Source organism: Anomaloglossus baeobatrachus, chromosome 5 (assembly GCF_048569485.1).
Source record: "Anomaloglossus baeobatrachus isolate aAnoBae1 chromosome 5, aAnoBae1.hap1, whole genome shotgun sequence".
Taxonomy (NCBI): Eukaryota; Metazoa; Chordata; class Amphibia; order Anura; family Aromobatidae; genus Anomaloglossus; species Anomaloglossus baeobatrachus.
In genome coordinates this window covers 73,707,337-73,727,521 of record NC_134357.1, presented here as the reverse complement: position 1 = coordinate 73,727,521, position 20,185 = coordinate 73,707,337, and the positions used below count along the sequence as shown (strand labels likewise).

The 20,185-nt window shown below is 46.6% G+C and overlaps 1 protein-coding gene across 2 annotated transcripts in view; it reads left to right on the top strand.

Moving 5' to 3' along the window:
• Positions 1 to 20,185, top strand: part of KAZALD1 (Kazal type serine peptidase inhibitor domain 1) — a 77,947-nt gene that overhangs the window by 39,362 nt on the left and 18,400 nt on the right. For both annotated transcript variants that reach the window (XM_075352309.1, XM_075352308.1), the window contains one exon: positions 7,698 to 7,858. In XM_075352309.1, coding sequence (XP_075208424.1) covers positions 7,698 to 7,858 — 161 coding nt within the window. The remainder of the gene's footprint in view (positions 1 to 7,697; positions 7,859 to 20,185) is intronic.

Below are 20,185 nucleotides of genomic sequence, written 5' to 3'. Positions count from 1 at the left end.
CTGGCTGTGGGGATAAAAAAAAGCTCTTTTCTGTGCTATGCAGAGGGGCTCGGGGACATTCTGTACATACAGCTTACTAGAATTTTGTAAAAGCAGTGTTAAAATTGGTGGCTGGACTTTATATTAGGAAAACCTGGCAACAGGTTCCCTTTAACATGTTTACTTTTGTGAAAAAAACTGACAGCACTCATCCTAATTAATATGAGCGCATAGTACATATTGTGCTTACATATCACTATCTTTAAAGGGAACCTGTCAAGTCCAATATGCACCCAGAACCACAAGCAGTTCTGGGTGTATATTGCTAATTCCTGCCTAACTGTCCCTGTATACACTAGCATAGATAAATAAAGCTTTAGAAAAAGTATAGCTAAAGATCCTTTATGATATGCTAATGAGCGCAGGGACTAGTCCCCTGTGCGTTAGTTCTTGCACTTATTCCACCTTCTTAGCATGGTAGCACTCCCACAGGGGCATGCTAACATGCTATTCAATGCCCATAGCCCATCGTCATCGGCAGTGACACGCGTACCTGTGTCTGTTGTCACCGCTTCAGACACTGGGCTTAGGGTCAGTGCGCATGATCAGCAGACCCATCACTTCTGGTCATGGGCACTATGAAGCTGGGTGTACGTGTCCCAGCTTCAGAAAGGTCTAGTGTGCATGACCGGAAGTGCCAGGACTTCTGATCATGTGCACTGACCCAAAACCTGGCATCTGAAGCGGTAACAACGGACACAGGTACGCGCGTCACCGCTGATGACGCTGGGCAATGTGCATTGAATAGTATATTACTACATCACTGGGGGCCTGCTAACATGCTAAGAGGGCGGACTAGACAGGGGATATAACGCCTTTGGGACTAGTCCCTGCGCTCATTAGCATATCATAAAGGGTCTTTAGAAATAATTTTTCTATAGATCTCTTTATCTATCCTAGTGACAGGGATGGTTAGGCAGGGATTAGTAATATGCATCCAGAACTGCTCGTGATTCTGAGTGCATATTGCACCTGACAGGTTCATTTTAAGCCAGATATACGGATATATGGATATACGTCTTCAGATATGTAGTAAAGCAAAGTACAGTACTCTGTGCTTTTCGACACTACTAAAAATGAAACATATCCCCACAGTAAAGGTGTCACACCTAAGCACAGGTCTGCTACATACTTACCTATAATATTTTTTATCTATTTTTTCAAACATACTTGATTCACCAAGTCACCAATGCAACTTTAAACTCCACATTAATAAAAAAAAAAGGTTATAGTATATGATGTGCCACTCACTTATAATCCTGTGTATACAATCTGATGTCCAGATATTATACCAATAACATATTACCTGTATATAACATCAAACATCTGTGCATACAGTATATTACATAGGGTTTACAGTATAATACATGACTAGCATATATTTCACCAGCTGTATAAGTATTGAATTGATTTTCTAATTAAATATAGAGGTGCTATTGATATGAATTTCTCACTAGATGTTAGTAACAACCCATCCAATCCACACAGGAAAAGAAATAAAACCATAGATGTCCATAAATGATGTGTAATAATGAGAAATGAAATGACACAGGGCAAACGCGCCAAAATCAGAATGACATTGAAATGACGTCGCTCGGCACTTGCGCAACGATGTTCTAGAACAGAGTGTGCCTGCAAGACTACTGCGCAGACACGAGATCTCAGCTCACTATATGGATGAGGCAGGATGTGTCATCCATGTCAATCAGAGCGGGAGGACGCAATTAGCTGCAGAGAGGAGGGAGAGAGGCCACAGCAAGGATGCCTATCGGACCGGACCACCCTAACTTACATACAGCACGTGAGCATATCAAATGGAATTTTGGGGTGTACACAGGGAATTAGGAGCTGATAGGATAGACACGTTTGTTGAATGCAGCAAAGAAACTGTTAAAGGTGGGGATATTTGTTTATAGGGACCAAAACTGATGACAGGTTCCCTTAATAGTGAGCAGAACTAAGTATGCTGAAATCCCTCTATATACAGTACAATCCCTGACAGAAGTTCTGTCTCTTATCCATGTTATGTAAATAAAAGCTTATAACTTGACTTTAAATTCATCCATTGGTTTTATAAATTACTCTTTTGAAAGCTAAAACCCTCCCAAATTTGGTTTAGGTTATGAAAATAAAGTTGCTGCAAAGCTGAAATATTGATCATTTCATGAACACAGAAAGGTCAGATTTTGGCAAGACAAAAGTTTTGTCGCCCACAGAAAGTAATGTGAAATTCAAACAAATAATTAACTTCTAATACAAAGATATGTTGCATAACATTGGTGAATGAAGTTGTGGTGCTATTACAGCCATATTTAATATTTTGTGAGGCTTTCATGAGCTTGAAGGACTGCATCCATGCGGTTCCACAATGATTCAAACAATTTATTGATGAAGTCATCAGGAATAGCAAAGAATGCAGTCTTACATGCCTCCCAGAGTTCATCTAGATTCTTTGGTTTTGTCTTCCAAGCTTCCTCTTTCATCCTACCTCAAACATGCTCAATGATGTTCATGTCTGGTGACTGAGATGGCCAGTCCTTGAGCACCTTGATCTTCTTTGCCAGGAGGAACCTTGTTGTCGAGATGGATGTATGAGATGGATCACCATCCTGCTGCAGAATTTGACCCCTTTTATGATTGGAAATGTAAGAGGTAGCTAATACTTCTTCATATTTATGTTTATATTATATATTTTAGGCTATTGATATTGCCTTTCACTTAGCAAATGTGTTGCACACCTCCATATTGAACGTAACCCCAGACCATGATCTTTCCACCACCAAACCTAACTGTTTTCTGGATGCATACGGGTTCCAGTAGGTCTCCTGCAATATTTGCGGTGGCTGTGGTGTAATTCAACTGAAGATTCATCAGAGAAATCCACCTTCTGCCATTGAACTGCAAGGTCAAGTTGCAGTTCAAGTGAAGGTCTTGGGTGCTGGGTTTCTTTTTATACACACCCACTAATTCACCGATCATTTAGTGAGCACAGGTGAGGATGTAAACTAGGATTGCGTGCATTATATGACAAGGCGACAAAACTTTTGTTTTGCCAAAATATGACCTTTCTGTGTTCATTAAAGGATGAATATTTCAGCTTTGCAGCAACTTTATTTTCATAACCTAAACCAAATTTGGGAGGGTTTCTTCTTTCAAAAGAGTAATTTATAAAATCAATGGATGAATTTAAAGTCAGGTTATAAGCTTTTATTTACATAACCTGGATAAGCGGCCGAACTTCTGTCAGGTACTGTATATAGGGGGCTGTGTGTGGGCTCATGCTCTGTATAAGGGACTGTGTGTGGGCTCATGCTATATATATATGGGAGCTATGTGAGGGCTCATCCTGTACATAGCGAGTTATGTGAGGTCTCATCATGTACTTAGGGAGCTATTTAAGTGCTCATACTGTATATAAGGAGCTATGTGGGGGTTCATCCTTTATATATGGGAGCTCCCATATATATAGCATGAGCCACACACAGACCCCTATATACAGCATGAGGCCTCACAGCTCATTATATACCATATATGCCCCCACATAGCCCCATATATACAGCATGAGACATTACAGCTCATTATATACCATATATGCCCCCATATAGCCCCCTATATACAGTATGAGCCCTCATATGGTCCCCTATATGCAGTATGAGGCCTCACATAGCCCCCTATATGCAGTATGAGCCTCTATACAGTATAATCCGCTATATACAGTCACACATTCCATAAACATATAAAAAACAAACACAACTACACATACTCACCTCGCTCATGTTCCGTAGGTGCTCTGCTCCGTTCCCCAAGGCTCCACTTCTTGGCACTGGTGCGTACATTCTGGCCCCGGCTGATGATGTAATTGCACCCCTGCCATTCTGTATTGCTGACAGCAGCGCTCCAGGAAAGCCCCCTGCCTAATGCTGTGTGCTGCTGTTGGTGGTTCAAACATTATAGTGAGGGCAATCTGGTCTTGGGTCTCTCTGGAGCCTTGGGTGGTAGTCCAGATAGTTCTCATTATAATCTGCCTATGAGTACTAATCTGTACACTGCATGTGCTATATATTATTTACACAGTTATAGTGTTATAAGCCCTGTACTAATCACACCTGGACCCACAGGACCTCACATAATATATATGGAGCCATACTATATAATCTGTGATATCCTGTAGGTTCAGGGTTGATCAGTCATTGAAGACTGATGCCTGTTGCATCTCTGCTGGGGCTGTGATTTATTGCAGGAGTCTGAATTTCCTGGCGGTCGGGAGACCCTGTAGCTCATGATGCTGAGATCAAAGCTCCTGCAATAACTCACACAGACCCCGGCACAACGGGCCGCCACTGCAGTCAATCATGAGTGACCTTACCAGGAGGTGAGAAGCAGCAGCGTCCTCCTCACTGAGACTTCTGGCCCCGACACTGTGACTTGTCACATCCACAAGCTACTCTTCGGCAGGATGAAGCTCCAGGTGCGCCGTGTGACAACACTTCAGCAAAAAAAGCCTCCACAGCGTTCAGCGTGGCCGTGTCTGATCACTGAATGGAGCCGGGCAGCAGCGAGAAGAAATACAAAGGTGAAGTGCTGGCCTCCCTGTGGTCCTGAGAAGCCGCTTGAGGTCCGGCCTGGGGACTCCACCCACTGCCCAGTCACTCACGAAGACTGGGGCCACATCGGTGATGTTGGGTCAACTAGATGTTGATGTGACATCACCGGACATCAGAGGTCACGGAGCTTGGGGGAGGTCACATGAAGGGGATGAGCGGGCCACATTAGCACCACTCACAGGCATTATTGTCTACACAAATGTATTTGAGAAAAACCTTGTTACTCAACATAATATCGATGTGCCTTGGAAAAATAACTAGTGAATCACCCCTTTAACTAGTAAAAAACTATATTTGTGTCATGAGAATACAGTAAAAATGTAAGTGATGATCTCTAGGACACCTGGGCCATCAGGCGCCATACCTGAGGAAGGCGTCCCTGGAGCCACTGGTGTAACTGTTCTCGGATGTGAAACTATATTGCTCCTTGTGGTTTCAAAGCACCGTAGTTAATAAGAAGCCACATACTTAATGTACGTTTGACTTATAATTCACCCATTTTCATAAAGCATTTTATTCACTAAAAGAAAATCTCGGTAATAATTTATTGCGAGCCATTAGTAGCTATCAATCGTGGGCCGCACACATAATTAGTAACAGATCAGGCCTCACAAAACAACACTTTGTTCCTTCCCTCCTGCGAGATCATAGAAATAACCCAGAATGTGGCATTAACAAAAGCAGTAGCCAGTAGCTGTCAATCATCCCCCCTAAAACACCTCGTACTTTTTAGTAAGTGTAAAAGATACACAAACCATCGAGCACATACTTCATTTAATAGGGGAAATGAGGTTATTTGCTTTAATCATAGCAGTCTTGTGTCTGCAAAGCATAAAAAATCCAAAACCTCTTGTAATCGCTCACAGATGTAGAATTCCATATTTTCGCCGCCGCTTCTCAGTGGAATTTTCACTTTCGCTAAATTAAGCAGAAGCAGAATTTGGCTAGTATCGGGAGTCTGATCTGGGGTTCCCGGTCCATAAATCACTGGGGGAGAAGTCCAGTCCAAATAATCCTCTTTGAGCACTGGTATCACTTGTACACGAACAGGGTAGTTCCACCATTTAATATCACACAGTGCCTCTCACCATTATTGGCACACTTTAATTTTTTTTCATAGACTACAATATGTTCAGAAATAAATGGAAATGTATCAAAGTTTTATGCTCAGGAATTTTTAATTAGTAGTCTAAAGTAATAAAACAATAAAACATTGTTTGTCAACTTACATGGTGACATTTCAAATAAAAAGCAGAATAAACAGCTTGTGTAGCAATAAAGACCACTAGTTGCACACCCTTTGGCATCAATGACAGCCTTCAAATGTTTATTGTAGCCATCTACAAGTGCATCTCAATAAATTAGAATATCAACAAAATGTTAATCTATTTCTGTAATTCAATACAAAAAGGGAAACACATATATTATATAGAGTCATTACACACAGGGATCTATTTCAAGTGTTTATTTCTGTTAATGTTGATGATTATGGCTTACAGCCAATGAAAACCCAAAAGTCATTATCTCAGAAAATGAGGATAATTACCACAAAATACCTGCAAATGCTTCCTAAGCATTTAAAATGGTCCATTAGTCTGGTTCAGTAGGCTACACAATCATGGGGAAGACTGCTGACTTGACATGTCCAGAAGGCAGTCACTGACACACTACACAAGGAGGGTAAGCCACAAAAGGTCATTGCTAAAGAAGCTGGCTGTTCACAGAGTGCTGTATCCAAGCATATTAATGGAAAGTTGAGTGGAAGGAAAAAGTGTGGTAGAGGAAGGTGCACAAGTAACCGGGATAACCACAGCCTTGATAGGATTATTAAGAAAAGGCCATTCAGAAATTTGGGGGAGATTCACAAGGAGTGGACTGCTACAGGAGTCAGTGCTTCAAGAGTCACCAGACACAGACGTATCCAGGACATGGGCTACAACTGTCGCATTCCTTGTGTCAAGCCACTCATTGCCAATAGACAACACCAGAAGTGTCTTACCTGGGCCAAGGAGAAAAATAACTGGACTGTTGCTCAGTGATCCAAGGTGTTGTTTTCAAATGAAAGTAAATTTTGCATTTCATTTGGAAATCAAGGTCCCAGAATTTTATGAGATAATGACTTTTGAGTTTTCATTGGCTGTAAGCCATAATCATCGACATTAACAGAAAGAAACACTTCAAATAGATCACTCTGTGTGTAATGACTCTATATAATATATAGGAATAGATTCCTCTGTGTGTAATGACTCACTTTATATAATATATGCGTTTACCTCTTTGTATTGAATTACTGAAATAAATTAAAGGGAACCAAACATCAGCATTTTCCTATATAAGGTAAAGCCAGTGCAGTACTGGCACTATCAGGCACATTGTGTACATACCATTAGGGGGCAGCTCGGATGTGTAGGCTGTGAAATTCAACTTTATAAAGTTTGAAAATTCATGCACTTTTTGATTGACGTGTGCACCTCGCTGCTAATGTCCGGGCGAGTTATGCACGTGTATCCCCGCCCCCCGCCGCCTGTTCCTCCCTCTCACTGGCCATATGTTAATTTCAGTCACTTACCCGGCATCATCGGAAGTCATGTGATGTGAGAGGAGAGCTGCTTTTGTGCAGATCAAAACAATGCTGCTCTGATCTACAGGAAAGAATGAGTGATCAGACTGCTGATAGTTATAGTCCCCTACTGTCGGCTTCTTCCTGGGACAACAATAATATTTTTTGGTAATTTTATGTGCTAGCTGACACTGTGACCTTGTTGTTGCCCCAAAAGGCTTCTACTCCAGCTTTCATATCACTTGATTGTTAAAAGTGGACATGAGCTGTATACATGGGCAGTGTTATTTATTACTGCATTTTGGGTACATTTTCTTCAAGAGACTGGAACACTATGTGGCAAACTTGACTTTTAGGATATTTACCAACTTCTTCAAATTCATACAAATTCCAATCTAATATACGTATTATTTTTGAAAACAGAGCAAAAAGGACTTAACTTGACTTTCTTAAAAATATCAAAGTCTTGAGTATATTCTGTGACTTTTCAACAGCTCCTCAGATCCTTACCCCACCCTATGACATCTGGAATGTTACCGGGAAGGATGCAATTTTTGGCTGTGAAGTTTTTGCCTATCCCATGGCATCTATAGAATGGAAGAGAGACGGATCAGAACTGCTTCTTCCAGGAGATGATCCACATATTTCTGTACAGGTATGTGCTTAATTTAAGTCAAATTGTCAAAAAAACTGAACTGTGTAACACTGTCTATAACATCGAGGGGTCAACAAAGTGACTTTTAATACACAAATGTCTCAACAAACCTATGAGATGAACAACATACACTTTTTATGACATGAATGAAATGGTTATTTTTTTTGCTTCAATAGTCTATCTAGTTAACACAATGATGTAGTGTTGGTTACTAGAAACTGGGTCAAATTTGTTGTACCCTACACATGTATGCCATCCCATTAGTATTCCACGAGTCCCTTCCACCAACCTATAATTGTATCCCTTATCTCCAGAGCACATGTAGGCCCTCTAAACAAAGCTAATTGAAACGTACGTTGGGGTGGAGGGACGATACATCCACACTACAGCAAGTAAAATAATTATACAAGCACAAGAACACCATATTTTCATTGTGCACTTTGTTCTTGTGAACCCTTATTATGCATCTCACCTTACCGCACTGATCTGGATTGCGGATCTATTCTAATATTCAGTATATTTTAGGACTCTGTGTCCATTCAAATTGCACATGGATGGATTGCTATTTAATATGCCAGATCATTAGAAAATAGATTTTGAATTCATTATTTAATGCGATGTGTATAAAACAGGTGTCATGATTGACTCCTGGCTCAGCTGGAGCTGAGCCTTTTTTTAGTTTCACTTCTGATGCAAGTCACGTTAGGAGTTAATCCTTTCTGCCTCGTTCTGGAGGTCAGGCGGCTTTATTAGGGCACTGTTTCTCTTGGACTTCGCCAGTGATACTTCTGGCTCTGCTGTGTTCTGCTCTTGAGTGACCTGTTGTCTGCCCTGCCCCCTCCTGACCTCCGTGTTCACCTGACCTGTTAACCTCCTCTGTTGTCTGTTTCCATCAGTGTCTCTCCCGCTGTCTCCCTGTTCGTTCCTTATCTGTTTACCTTTATTCTATCTTGTCTTCCCACTCCCCCTCGTTTCTAGGCTCTGATTTCCCGGCTACTGACTATTTGCTTCCCTCTGACTACGTTTAGACTTTGCCCTTGTGTACTTACAAGACCTCATGATGTGACACGGCTTTCTGACGATTCTACTGCCATCTGGTGGGCTTGACTAGTATTACCTCTGCTAGGGAATTCCCTGCTCATACGTTTCCTCCACTTTTACGCCCCCTAGTGGTTTACCAGCTAACTACCTTCTCAGATAGTTTCAGGAATCCTCTCAGTCCCACATTACTGCGCTGTACTGCTGTGAAGCCCCACAAGTGCAGTGTCGGTGCATTACCTTCAGGGACTCCACTCAGCTGGATCTTGTCACAGGTAGGAGATCTTCTTTTAGGATTGTCGTGACGCCACTCTCAGAATTGCGGTCAGTGGGGACCGCCACTGCAGGTTAAGGGATGCCTGGGTGCAGCCAGTTGTAATAGCCTCCTGAGAGTGAGGCAAGCCCCAGGGCCCTGTGTAGGTGTGTAGAACCACAAGGCGCAGAATAACTCCACACAAGCAGAATGTCTTTCAGGGGTTTTACTCACAGTTGATGGCAGGGTGAGTAACCCGGGCGTAGCTGGGATGAACCAGGCTGGAACCAGGTATCCTTCAGGCTGACTGATGAGGGTGGCTACCGACTCGCCTTCCTTAGCCCTTCTGTGGTTTGTGGTAACCCCGACTTTTAGTCCCTATGGGGGTCACCCAGGGAAGTAGCTGCTCCCCTCGTTTGTTTGCCGTTTGCTTGTCGCCTGGACCAGATCACTCCAGCTGCTTGCCTCCTGTGAACTATGGGCCCTAACTGTGGCTACGTGGCTGCGGCTTTTGTGGTGTTGTGGCGTGGGCTTTAAGGGCCCCACACCGGCAGGTTTAGCAAGGAAAGGTGGATCTATCCCCGCATCGGGATCTGCCGCCCGTTTGGGCCTGGTACTCCCTGACAGTCTCCTTACTTTCCATTACACTGCTCTCTCTCCAGCTGTGTGTGGTGTTCGGGCAGCACTACCAGGTGACCGTTCTCCCCCGTCGGTAGTCACTGCGCGGACGCTGTTAGACTGCAACAGCTCCAGGGTCTGCTTCTGCTCTTCCTGAGCTGCACACTAAACTGGCTCACTCGTGGGACCTGCACTGCTGCTCCTGTCTGAGCTCCACTTCCATGCTCCTCACTCCTCCACACTCTGCTTCAGACTGTTTACTCCTCCTTCTCTTTTCCCCTTGTGCCTGCCTACGCCACCTAGCAACCAGGCTCTCTACCACACCCCTTGAGTGGAGATGGAGGCTTCGCCCCCTCCACTCCTCAAGTGGAGGTGAAGGCTTTGCCCCCTCCTGGGATCCCCAGGGGTCCTCCCAAAGGTACATGTGTGAGACCTGATCACTATGCGCCTGTGTAGTCACACCTCGGTCAGCCTTCTGGATTACCTGTATTGTACTGTCCCCAGCATGGGTGCAGTACTCAGTGGTGCCTGACCAGGTCAGGGGCGCCACATTCCCCCTTAGTTATCACCAGCACGTCCTCGGGCTGCAAGACAACATTTTAAAATGCATAAAACATTAAAACATGGTAAAACGTTTTAAAACCACCAGGTACCATACATCACCACCCTCCACCCACAAGTCCGTTAACCCACCCTAAACCCCTTTCACGTTGGCCGCGCCTTCAGCCACTTCTGGCAGGATGTAGAGGCGGCTTTCATGGGCTGGTGGTCTTCAGGGCATACCTGGCCTGGTGAAGCCGCGCCTTCAGCCACTTCTGGCAGGATCCAGAGGCGGCCTTCACAGTTGGTGCTGACCAGGTACCCTCTTTGTGGTGGAGAGCCAGGCCCCATAAACAGGCATGCTCCCTGGTTGCAGGCGAGCCAAGGCCCCATAAACGGACGTGCTCCCTGGTTGCAGGTGAGCCAAGCCCCTAAACAGGCTGGCTCTGGTGGTGGTACCTCTGGGGTAACTATTTACACTGCGAGAGTTTGTGGCTATAGCCAGTTCATAGCCTTAAGGTTCATGGGTTTCTCACATTAGTTCATGTGGGCACATTTCTTGAACATTAACGTTGCAAAACTTTTCAAAACTTGTCAAACTGGTAACTTGCTGTACTTCTTTCTTTACTTTACATAGATTCCTCCTTACCAGGGCTTGGGCCTGTAGGGCTGCGGCACCTGTTGTTTTCTTCATTTCTCTCATCATCGGAGGTAGTCTCATCAGTGGGTCCTTTATCTTTCCTTTCTTCTTCTGTATCTGTTTCTTTTTCTTGTGGTATGGAGACAACTGGGTTTCTATAGGAATCTCTGGTACATGGCGTAACGTCAAGTGCATACCATCCTCTTTCTCCCTGATGCATTGTGAATTCCACTGTATCTCCCATCTGTAAGTTTCTTCCCGGATGTCCTCTGGGCAAATGGGCTCTAACGTCTCTTCTGTTAACAAAGATGCCTTCCTTCATACCAGGAGCTACTATGAAGCCATATCCACTCTTCAAACTGAAATCCTCTACTACACCACGACAAAGTGGACCTCTAACCTGGGATTTGGCCCTTCTCAGGAACCGTTTCTCTTCCAAGTCTCTGACCATGACTTCGTCTTTCTGCTCTGGAGACTGCGGTGCAGGGGAAAGCTTGGTTCTGCTACGGCGCCGTGTCCTACGGGCTGGATTCTGCTGGGCTGTTACTTCACTGCCTGCAGGCTCCCAGGCGAGGTTTCTAGGCAACTCTTCCTCTTCATCCCAGCGGGAATACGGCAGCATCTCTGGCTCTTGGACTGGCGCTGCATCCACTGCTGATGGCTCCGGGGTCAGCTCCTCAGCTTCCTGGCCTCCTCTCCCCCTTAGTTCTTCTAAGCACTCCTGTTGTGGCAGCGCTGGGGATGGGTGTTCATCAGCAGGCCCTGGCGGAGGACTCTTTGGCGTGGTTACTGCAGAAGTCGCCTTGGGGGTGTGCGGAGGGAGCAGATACCGATCCACCATCTCCTGTGGGAACTGGGCCTCTAAGTCAGCCTTCAGCTTCCAGTATGCGGGGTCCTCTCCTATCAGGGACTTCCTAGCAGGGACTTCCTTAGACTGGGGAGCGGTGTCTGCTCTGGCCTTGCAGGCCGGGGTAAACAGTGGTACAGTCTTGTCTTGGCGGGCCGCGCCTGACATGGCGGCGGCCTGGTCTTGGCGGGCCGCGCCCTGCATGGCGGCGGCCTGGATCAGCGTTGCAGTTTCAATCAGGGTCGCAGCTGGAGTCTTAGCGGGCGTCGCTACTATGGCCGGTTCTTGGCGGGCCGGGCAGGGCATCGCTGCAGCGGCCTGAATTGGCGTCGCAGCCGCGATGGGATCTGTGCAGGCTGGGCTGGGCGTCGCTGCAGCGATCGGGGCTTGGCGGGCCGCACCTGGCGTGGCTGCGGCCTGGTTCAGCACCTCGCCTGCGGCGTGGATGAGCGTCGCTGCTGCGGTGGGGTCTTGGCGGGCCGGGCCTAGCAAGGCGGCGGCCTGGGTCAGCGTCACACCTGCGGCGTGGATGAGAGTCGCGGCGGCAGCCGGATCTTTGCGGGCCGGGCAAGGCATCGCTGCGGCGGCCTGGGCTTGGCGGGCCGGGCAGGGCATCGCTGCTGCGGCCTGGTCCAGCGTCGCCGCGCCGGGCGCCTCTTCAGGGACCGCGGGCGTGGCAGCAGGGGTCGGGGCACTCGCGCTGGCAGGGGCAACACTGGACTCTCCCATCGGTGACACCATCGGGGTCTGAGTCGTCGCCGCTCGGTCTGGCACTCGTCGCGCGGTTCTTCTCTCGTAGGCCTGAACCGCTGCAGCCATCTCCAGAAGCTCCATGCGTTCCTCTCTGATCTGCTCTACGACCCGGGTCTCCAGTCGGTCGCAGAACTGGGCAAGCTCCCGATACCACCAGGCAGCGGAGCCTGGTTCTGGGTTTCTGCGTTCAGACGCCATTTCCTCTGCGCCTTCTTTTGCACGATTTCCCAGCAGTGGACTCGTCGCTGCCTCCAGTTGCAGGCTCTTCAGTTTCTGCTCTGCCTCTTCCAGCAGCAGGCTTCTGGCTCTCTTTCTGTCCCGACGTCTCTGAACGCCTCCGCTCTCTTCACTTGCGAGGTCAGGACTCTGCAGGGGATCTCTGGGTAGCCACACCTCTTCGTGGGCGGTAACTTCTCCCAGCGCGGGCTGCTGTTGTTTTTCAGCGCGCTTTTCATGGTGGCAATATGGCGGCGCTTCCAATTTTTCAAGCGGACCGCCCAGGCACATGGTCACCTGTCTGGACAGGTCTAGTCCTTATCCTGTTCGTGACGCCAGATGTGAAGCCCCACAAGTGCAGTGTCGGTGCATTACCTTCAGGGACTCCACTCAGCTGGATCTTGTCACAGGTAGGAGATCTTCTTTTAGGATTGTCGTGACGCCACTCTCAGAATTGCGGTCAGTGGGGACCGCCACTGCAGGTTAAGGGATGCCTGGGGCTGATGGTGGGTGCAGCCAGTTGTAATAGCCTCCTGAGAGTGAGGCAAGCCCCAGGGCCCTGTGTAGGTGTGTAGAACCACAAGGCGCAGAATAACTCCACACAAGCAGAATGTCTTTCAGGGGTTTTACTCACAGTTGATGGCAGGGTGAGTAACCCGGGCGTAGCTGGGATGAACCAGGCTGGAACCAGGTATCCTTCAGGCTGACTGATGAGGGTGGCTACCGACTCGCCTTCCTTAGCCCTTCTGTGGTTTGTGGTAACCCCGACTTTTAGTCCCTATGGGGGTCACCCAGGGAAGTAGCTGCTCCCCTCGTTTGTTTGCCGTTTGCTTGTCGCCTGGACCAGATCACTCCAGCTGCTTGCCTCCTGTGAACTATGGGCCCTAACTGTGGCTACGTGGCTGCGGCTTTTGTGGTGTTGTGGCGTGGGCTTTAAGGGCCCCACACCGGCAGGTTTAGCAAGGAAAGGTGGATCTATCCCCGCATCGGGATCTGCCGCCCGTTTGGGCCTGGTACTCCCTGACAGTCTCCTTACTTTCCACTACACTGCTCTCTCTCCAGCTGTGTGTGGTGTTCGGGCAGCACTACCAGGTGACCGTTCTCCCCCGTCGGTAGTCACTGCGCGGACGCTGTTAGACTGCAACAGCTCCAGGGTCTGCTTCTGCTCTTCCTGAGCTGCACACTAAACTGGCTCACTCGTGGGACCTGCACTGCTGCTCCTGTCTGAGCTCCACTTCCATGCTCCTCACTCCTCCACACTCTGCTTCAGACTGTTTACTCCTCCTTCTCTTTTCCCCTTGTGCCTGCCTACGCCGCCTAGCAACCAGGCTCTCTACCACACCCCTTGAGTGGAGATGGAGGCTTCGCCCCCTCCACTCCTCAAGTGGAGGTGAAGGCTTTGCCCCCTCCTGGGATCCCCAGGGGTCCTCCCAAAGGTACATGTGTGAGACCTGATCACTATGCGCCTGTGTAGTCACACCTCGGTCAGCCTTCTGGATTACCTGTATTGTACTGTCCCCAGCATGGGTGCAGTACTCAGTGGTGCCTGACCAGGTCAGGGGCGCCACACTGCTATTGTACATCTTAGAGTACAGCGTGACAACAGGTTATTATAGACCATATGCATTTTTAGCAAAAATACTTTTGATAATTATTTATATATTTTTTTATGCATTACAACTTATGCTTGGGTATTTATATTACTACTAGCTGTAGCACCCGGGCGTTGCCCGGGATAGTAATTGTCTCTCTCCCAGTCTCTGTCTGTCTTTGTCTGTCTGTCTCTATCCATGTCTGTCTGTCTGTGTCTATCTTGCTCTATCTCTGTCTGTGTCTGTCTCTCTCTCTATTTCCGTGTCTGTCTGTATCTCTCTATTTCTGTCACTTTCCCTGTCTCTCTCTTTCCTCGTTTGCCTCTTTCCCCGTCTGTCTTTGTCTGTCTCTTTTGCTGTCAGTCTCTTTCACGGTTTGTCTCTATCTCTCTGTCTCTTTCCCCGTCTGTCTCTTTCCAGGCCTGTCTTTTTCCAGGTCTGTCTCCCCGTCTCTTTTACTGTCTGTCTTTGTCTGTCTCTCTGTCTCTTTTGCTGTCTGTCTCTTTCCCTGTCTGCCTGTCTCTGTGTGTCTCTATCTCTCTGTCTCTTTCCCCGTCTGTCTCTTCCCCGTCTGTCTCTTTCCCCATCTGTCTCTTTCCCCATCTGTGTTTGTCTCTCTCTTTTGATGTCTGTCTCTTTTCCTGTCTGCCTGTCTCTTTCATTGTCTGTCTGTCTCTTGGCCTGTCTGCCTGTCTCTTTCCCTGTCTGTCTCTATCTCTCTGTCTCTTTCCCTGTCTGTCTCTTTCCTTGTCTGTCTCTATCCATCTCCCCACCGACATCATATTACCTCACACATATGCTTAGTATACTATGAATGTCCTTTGTTCCTATAGCAACCAATCAGAAGTCCTATTGTTGATCTGTAGCTCCTAGCTCCATTGACTTTAATGGAGGCAGGTTTTTAGGAGAGTAACTGTAAAGCACAGGGTTAAATCTTCCCATCCATTCGTGATTGTAAATGTGATGGTGCGAATTCCTTTAGCGGACATATACACACACACACACACACACACACACACACACACATACTGTACATACACTCAGCTTTATATATTAGATTTATACTAAATTACAGACTAATCTTGTCCCTCCTTTGTTGAAGCACCACTATACACTATTTTAAATTAATAATTTGAATGTTATTAGTATTTTTCAATAAAAATTCACTTTAAACTATAACTCACTGTGTTTGTGTTGGAGTCATCCATACTCTAACAGGTGTTGTTTAATATTCTATGTATAGTGAGATACCCATTCAGACTGATTGTTGATAATCTCAGAATCTGTCCATAGAAACACACAGATTACCAGCTTACATTTTGGAATGGGTACAATACCCTCTGGATCCCTTTCCATCTTTAAAGTGACATTGAGTAACACCGACATATAGATAAAGGAGAATTCCAGAAAATTACAGGAAAGTTTTGTAAACTGAAATAAAAAGCAATTTGGAGTAAAGCTAATTAGTCAGATTTTAATGTGATTTGTGGTTTTAAAGTTTTATTCATGTTGACAAGCTCAAATGAAAAACATCCGTGTTGGCAGCATGTTGTCACTGATTAAAGGGCTTGTGATGATAATTCTTTATGGCTAAAGCTGTTTGGTTTTCATTTGTAATGCTATACGCCATCTGATGAGGAGCCGGAGTAAAGATACATATTTACAAACTTAGTGCCATAGGAATGAATTAAAAAAAAAAAAGAGTTAGAATTTTCTTTTGCAACATGGAGCAAATACTATTTACTAATCAGAAACTTCCAGAAAATGTTAGAATTAAGCCTAATAGAAAAATCGTATTGCATTATGTTTGCTTGTTGGTTATAATTCAAGTTGGCTGTATAAGAACAAACATTTCCTTCTGATTTCACGAAAGTTCTTATTTTTTTAGCTATTGGAAATCTTATTGAAGTATCAAGATTAGTGGAGGAGGTTATGTAATTCTTGGCTAAGTTATTGGCTAACCATGCTCATTAGCTTGCCCAGTCTATGGTACATTGTAACACTCAGGGGTGGACATATCATTGTTGAAACCTCTGCAGCCACACAGGGGCCCAAGAGGCAAGGGGTCCATGTCCACCTCCAAAACTAGCAGAATTGTTCATTATGATGAACTTTTTGGCTGCAAATATAGTTATTGCCCATGGGCCCTCTACTGTTTGCCAGTAGTAGCTCCGAAACAATAGCACAAATAAAATTCTGAATACTGTATTTTTTGTTTTATAAGACGCACCGGATTATAAGACGCACCCCATATTTGGAGGAAAAAAAAGGTGAAAAAAAAGAAATATGGGGTCTATTTTATAATCTGGTGGTGTCTTACCAGGGAGAGGGGGCAGCAGCGGAGCGGGAGTCACAGAAGGCAGGGGCGGCACTGCAGTACGGTGATGCTGGCAATGTTACAGAGGGAGGCCCAGATACTCACTGCGGTCTCTTCTCTGTGCGGGGCTGGTGACGCCGCTCTCCTCTGTGCGGAGCCGGTGACGCCGCTCTCCTCCGTTTGGGGCCGGTGATGCCGCTCTTCTCTGTGCGGGGCCGGTAACGCATCTCTCCTCAGTGCGGGGCCGATGACGCCGCTCTCCTCTGTGCGGGGCCGGTGACGCTGCTCTGCTCCATGCGGAGGTAGGGGGGGCGGTGAGTCAGAGTAGAACAGACCAGCTGAGCAAACCAGAGCAGCCGCGCACAGAGCCGAGCAGACCAGAGCAGCTGCGCACAGAGCCGAGCAGAACAGAGCAGCCACACACAGAGCCGAGCAGACCAAAGCAGCCGTGCCCAGAGCCGAGCAGAATAGAGCAGCCGCGCGCAGAGTTGAGCAGAGTTGCGTCGCCTGATGCACACAACAGCGCCGTACTGACCAGTGCCGGCAGCACCCGATAAGCTACAATCGGATTTTAAGACGCATGCCTCATATTTCCTCCCAAATTTTTGGGAGGAAAAGTGCGTCTTATAATCCAAAAAATACTGTATTTTCTTTGTGTTTGAAAGAACTGGAATGGTAGCTTAGAAAAAGGAATATCCCTCAAATACAAATTATCACCATTCTGCACAATAAATAATAAGTGATCACCAGAGGTCACATCCAAAAGGCATATAAAGAGTTGTCTGGCATCTCTTGTTTTGAATGGAGAGGTGTTAGAGCACACTGCTATTCCAACTCATTGACTACAGAAGTGACAAAGATACTGTCATGATGACCTATAAGGGGATAAACAGGGCCCCTACACTGGCCCTAAGCCTAGGGGGCCCTAGCTGTCCCTTATTCCAGAGGTACTTCTGATCGTGAAGAGGTCTGGATCGCCAACCTAGCCCTGTTCCTGGCCAGCCCTGCTCTATGCTAGCCTGCTGATTGTCTCTGGAGTCACATTGTGAGAGACCTATCACAGCTACTCCCTGCCCTTTTTAAAATGGTGGATTTGATCCTCCCATGCCGATTAAAGCTTTTGCAATTCTGGACCTTGTGTCTAATACCCCCTCTCTCCCATCCCCAGAGAGGGCCATGACAGGAGTGCTTAATCCCACACAAAAAGATAGACAGTGAAAAAACAAAATTTAAACTCACAGCAAGCACACACAGAGGTAAGACAATAGGAGGGAAATAAAGAACAGGGAGAAAATAAACAGACAACAAAAATATTTCCACAACACACCAAATTTGGCACAGGAGATCTCCAGCAACTGGAACACCACAGGGTTATGGAGGTAGTAGTGACCGTTGGTGCCGAAGCGCAGGGCGACAGCGCCGGCAATAATAGGCTTAGTCAGCTACTGCGGTTCCAGGTCTTTTTACTCACAGTTCAAGTGCTGCCCTCACAGTACCGGTCTCTGCCGTTATGGGCCCCAGCCAATCACAGATCCTTTGGAGGTCAGAACCGCTACGGTAGTCTATGGGCCCTTCCTTCTTGCGCTTTTAAGAATGGATCTCCGTGGCCTGAAGCTGCTTGGGGACCCCAGTTCTGGTAGTGTAAGCTCCCATCCCAGGTGCAGGTGACGTGGGTCCGTGGTGGGGCCTGATCTTGATCACGACTCCAGACCCTATGTGCCACTGTGCTCTGCGATCTTGTGGTGGCCAGAGGGACATACAATCCCCCTTGTCCTGCAGATTATGGTAATACAGCGTGAAGTCTATTCCACCCTAGGGCTCTGCACCATGCACTGCGCCGGTCCTGAGGGAGCAATGAAGCTCTCCCCTCAGCGACCATATTGTATCCTACGTCTCACAGGAGCTACCAAAAAACCCATCCGCTCCTCTCCTCTCCTGCTGGAGAACTCCTAACTTCCCCTCGTGGCCATTCCTCCCCTGGTTCCCTGTCACTAGTGTGTGGCAGCCCCTCATGTTTGGTGACTACCTTAGAAGAAGAAGACCCAACCCTAGCCCGGTCCCCAGTTGGGAGGGCAACCTGACTGTATGTATGAGTTTGTGTGTTGTGGAACCGGTACCGACCTCCTCTGGACCCAGGATAAGTACCGCACCTTAAGTGAGGTGCAGTACCCTGTGGCGACTGAAGCCATTTGTGAACTCAGCGATGCCAAATACATGTATTTGTTTTTATTATTGTTTTATTTTCAGTGGAGCAAAAGGGGGGATTTGAACTTTTGTGTGTTTTTAAAATTTGTTCGTATTTTTTAAAACTTTTCTTTTTCAGTTTTTATTGTATTTACTAATCCCTTAAGGGGACTTCAAACTCTGATCAGAGAGCAGGGAATCAGTGTCAGCATCAGCACTGTTATGTACAGCAGAAATCAGAGATCACAGGCGGATCATTCTGACAGACACGGGGTTTGTCACCTGACCCCTGGCTGTCATGATAACCCATCGGCACCTCACGATCACATCGAGGGCACGCCGATGGGAGCAGGGAAGGACGCGCCCCCCTGCTGGTGCATGTTAAATCCCGCTGTCAGAGATTGACAGCGGGATTTAACTGGTTAATAGCCGGGGCAGATCTCCGATCCACCCTTGGCTGTTAGAGGCACATGATGGCTGATTAAATCAGCCATTATGTGTAGGGAATTATGCAGGCTCGGTGTACCTCAAAGGCAGGGACAAGATGTATGAGGTAAGTTTATGTCATATGCTATGAAGAGTTTAGTCTAATTAGATGGACTGCCAGCACAGTCAGGTGTCAGGTTAGAGCTCTTATTATACTCTATGGCAAGAAGGAAGGAGGAGTGGACAGCACTCAACAGTTTTACTTCATTAGAGTGCTGGATTCACAGCCACAATGCTCAATATGGCTGTATAATGTCTTCCAAGCTGGTGATGCGTCTATCTGTGATACAAAGAAGAGCAGTCTCCCATACCTCTGTGTTCTGGGTATGGGAGACATCATAAGCAGCTAGTCTCCACCAACAATATCATAGAGGACTGAAAACTAGAGCTAGAGAGCCTGCAGGGGGGAGAACTGGTGAAACTGCTGGAAAAATGTAAAAATGTAAGTCATTTAATGGCCAGATAGAGTTTCATTCCTTGTGTACACACACGACAGCTTGTTCTGAAAACTTATCTGAAATGAATGGTATAATTTAAACTTTAGTAAATGTAATCCCAAGAGAAGACATCATGACCTTGTTATGCTTACGGTCTACTTTAGGCATACGTGGGCTTCTGTAAGACTAGCCCTAATGGTCAGTAGATGTTTTTTTGTCTCACTTGGCAATTGTGTACATTTGCACTAATGGGGCATTTACAGCATTCTGTAAAGTTTAGCTTCAAGGTCTACAAAAAAGAAATTACAAAAAAAAATATAATAAACCCAAAACAAGTATACCAAGCTGTTTTGGTTGATGAGGGTCCACAGCCTTTACTGCCCAGGAGCTCGGATTATTCTTTGTC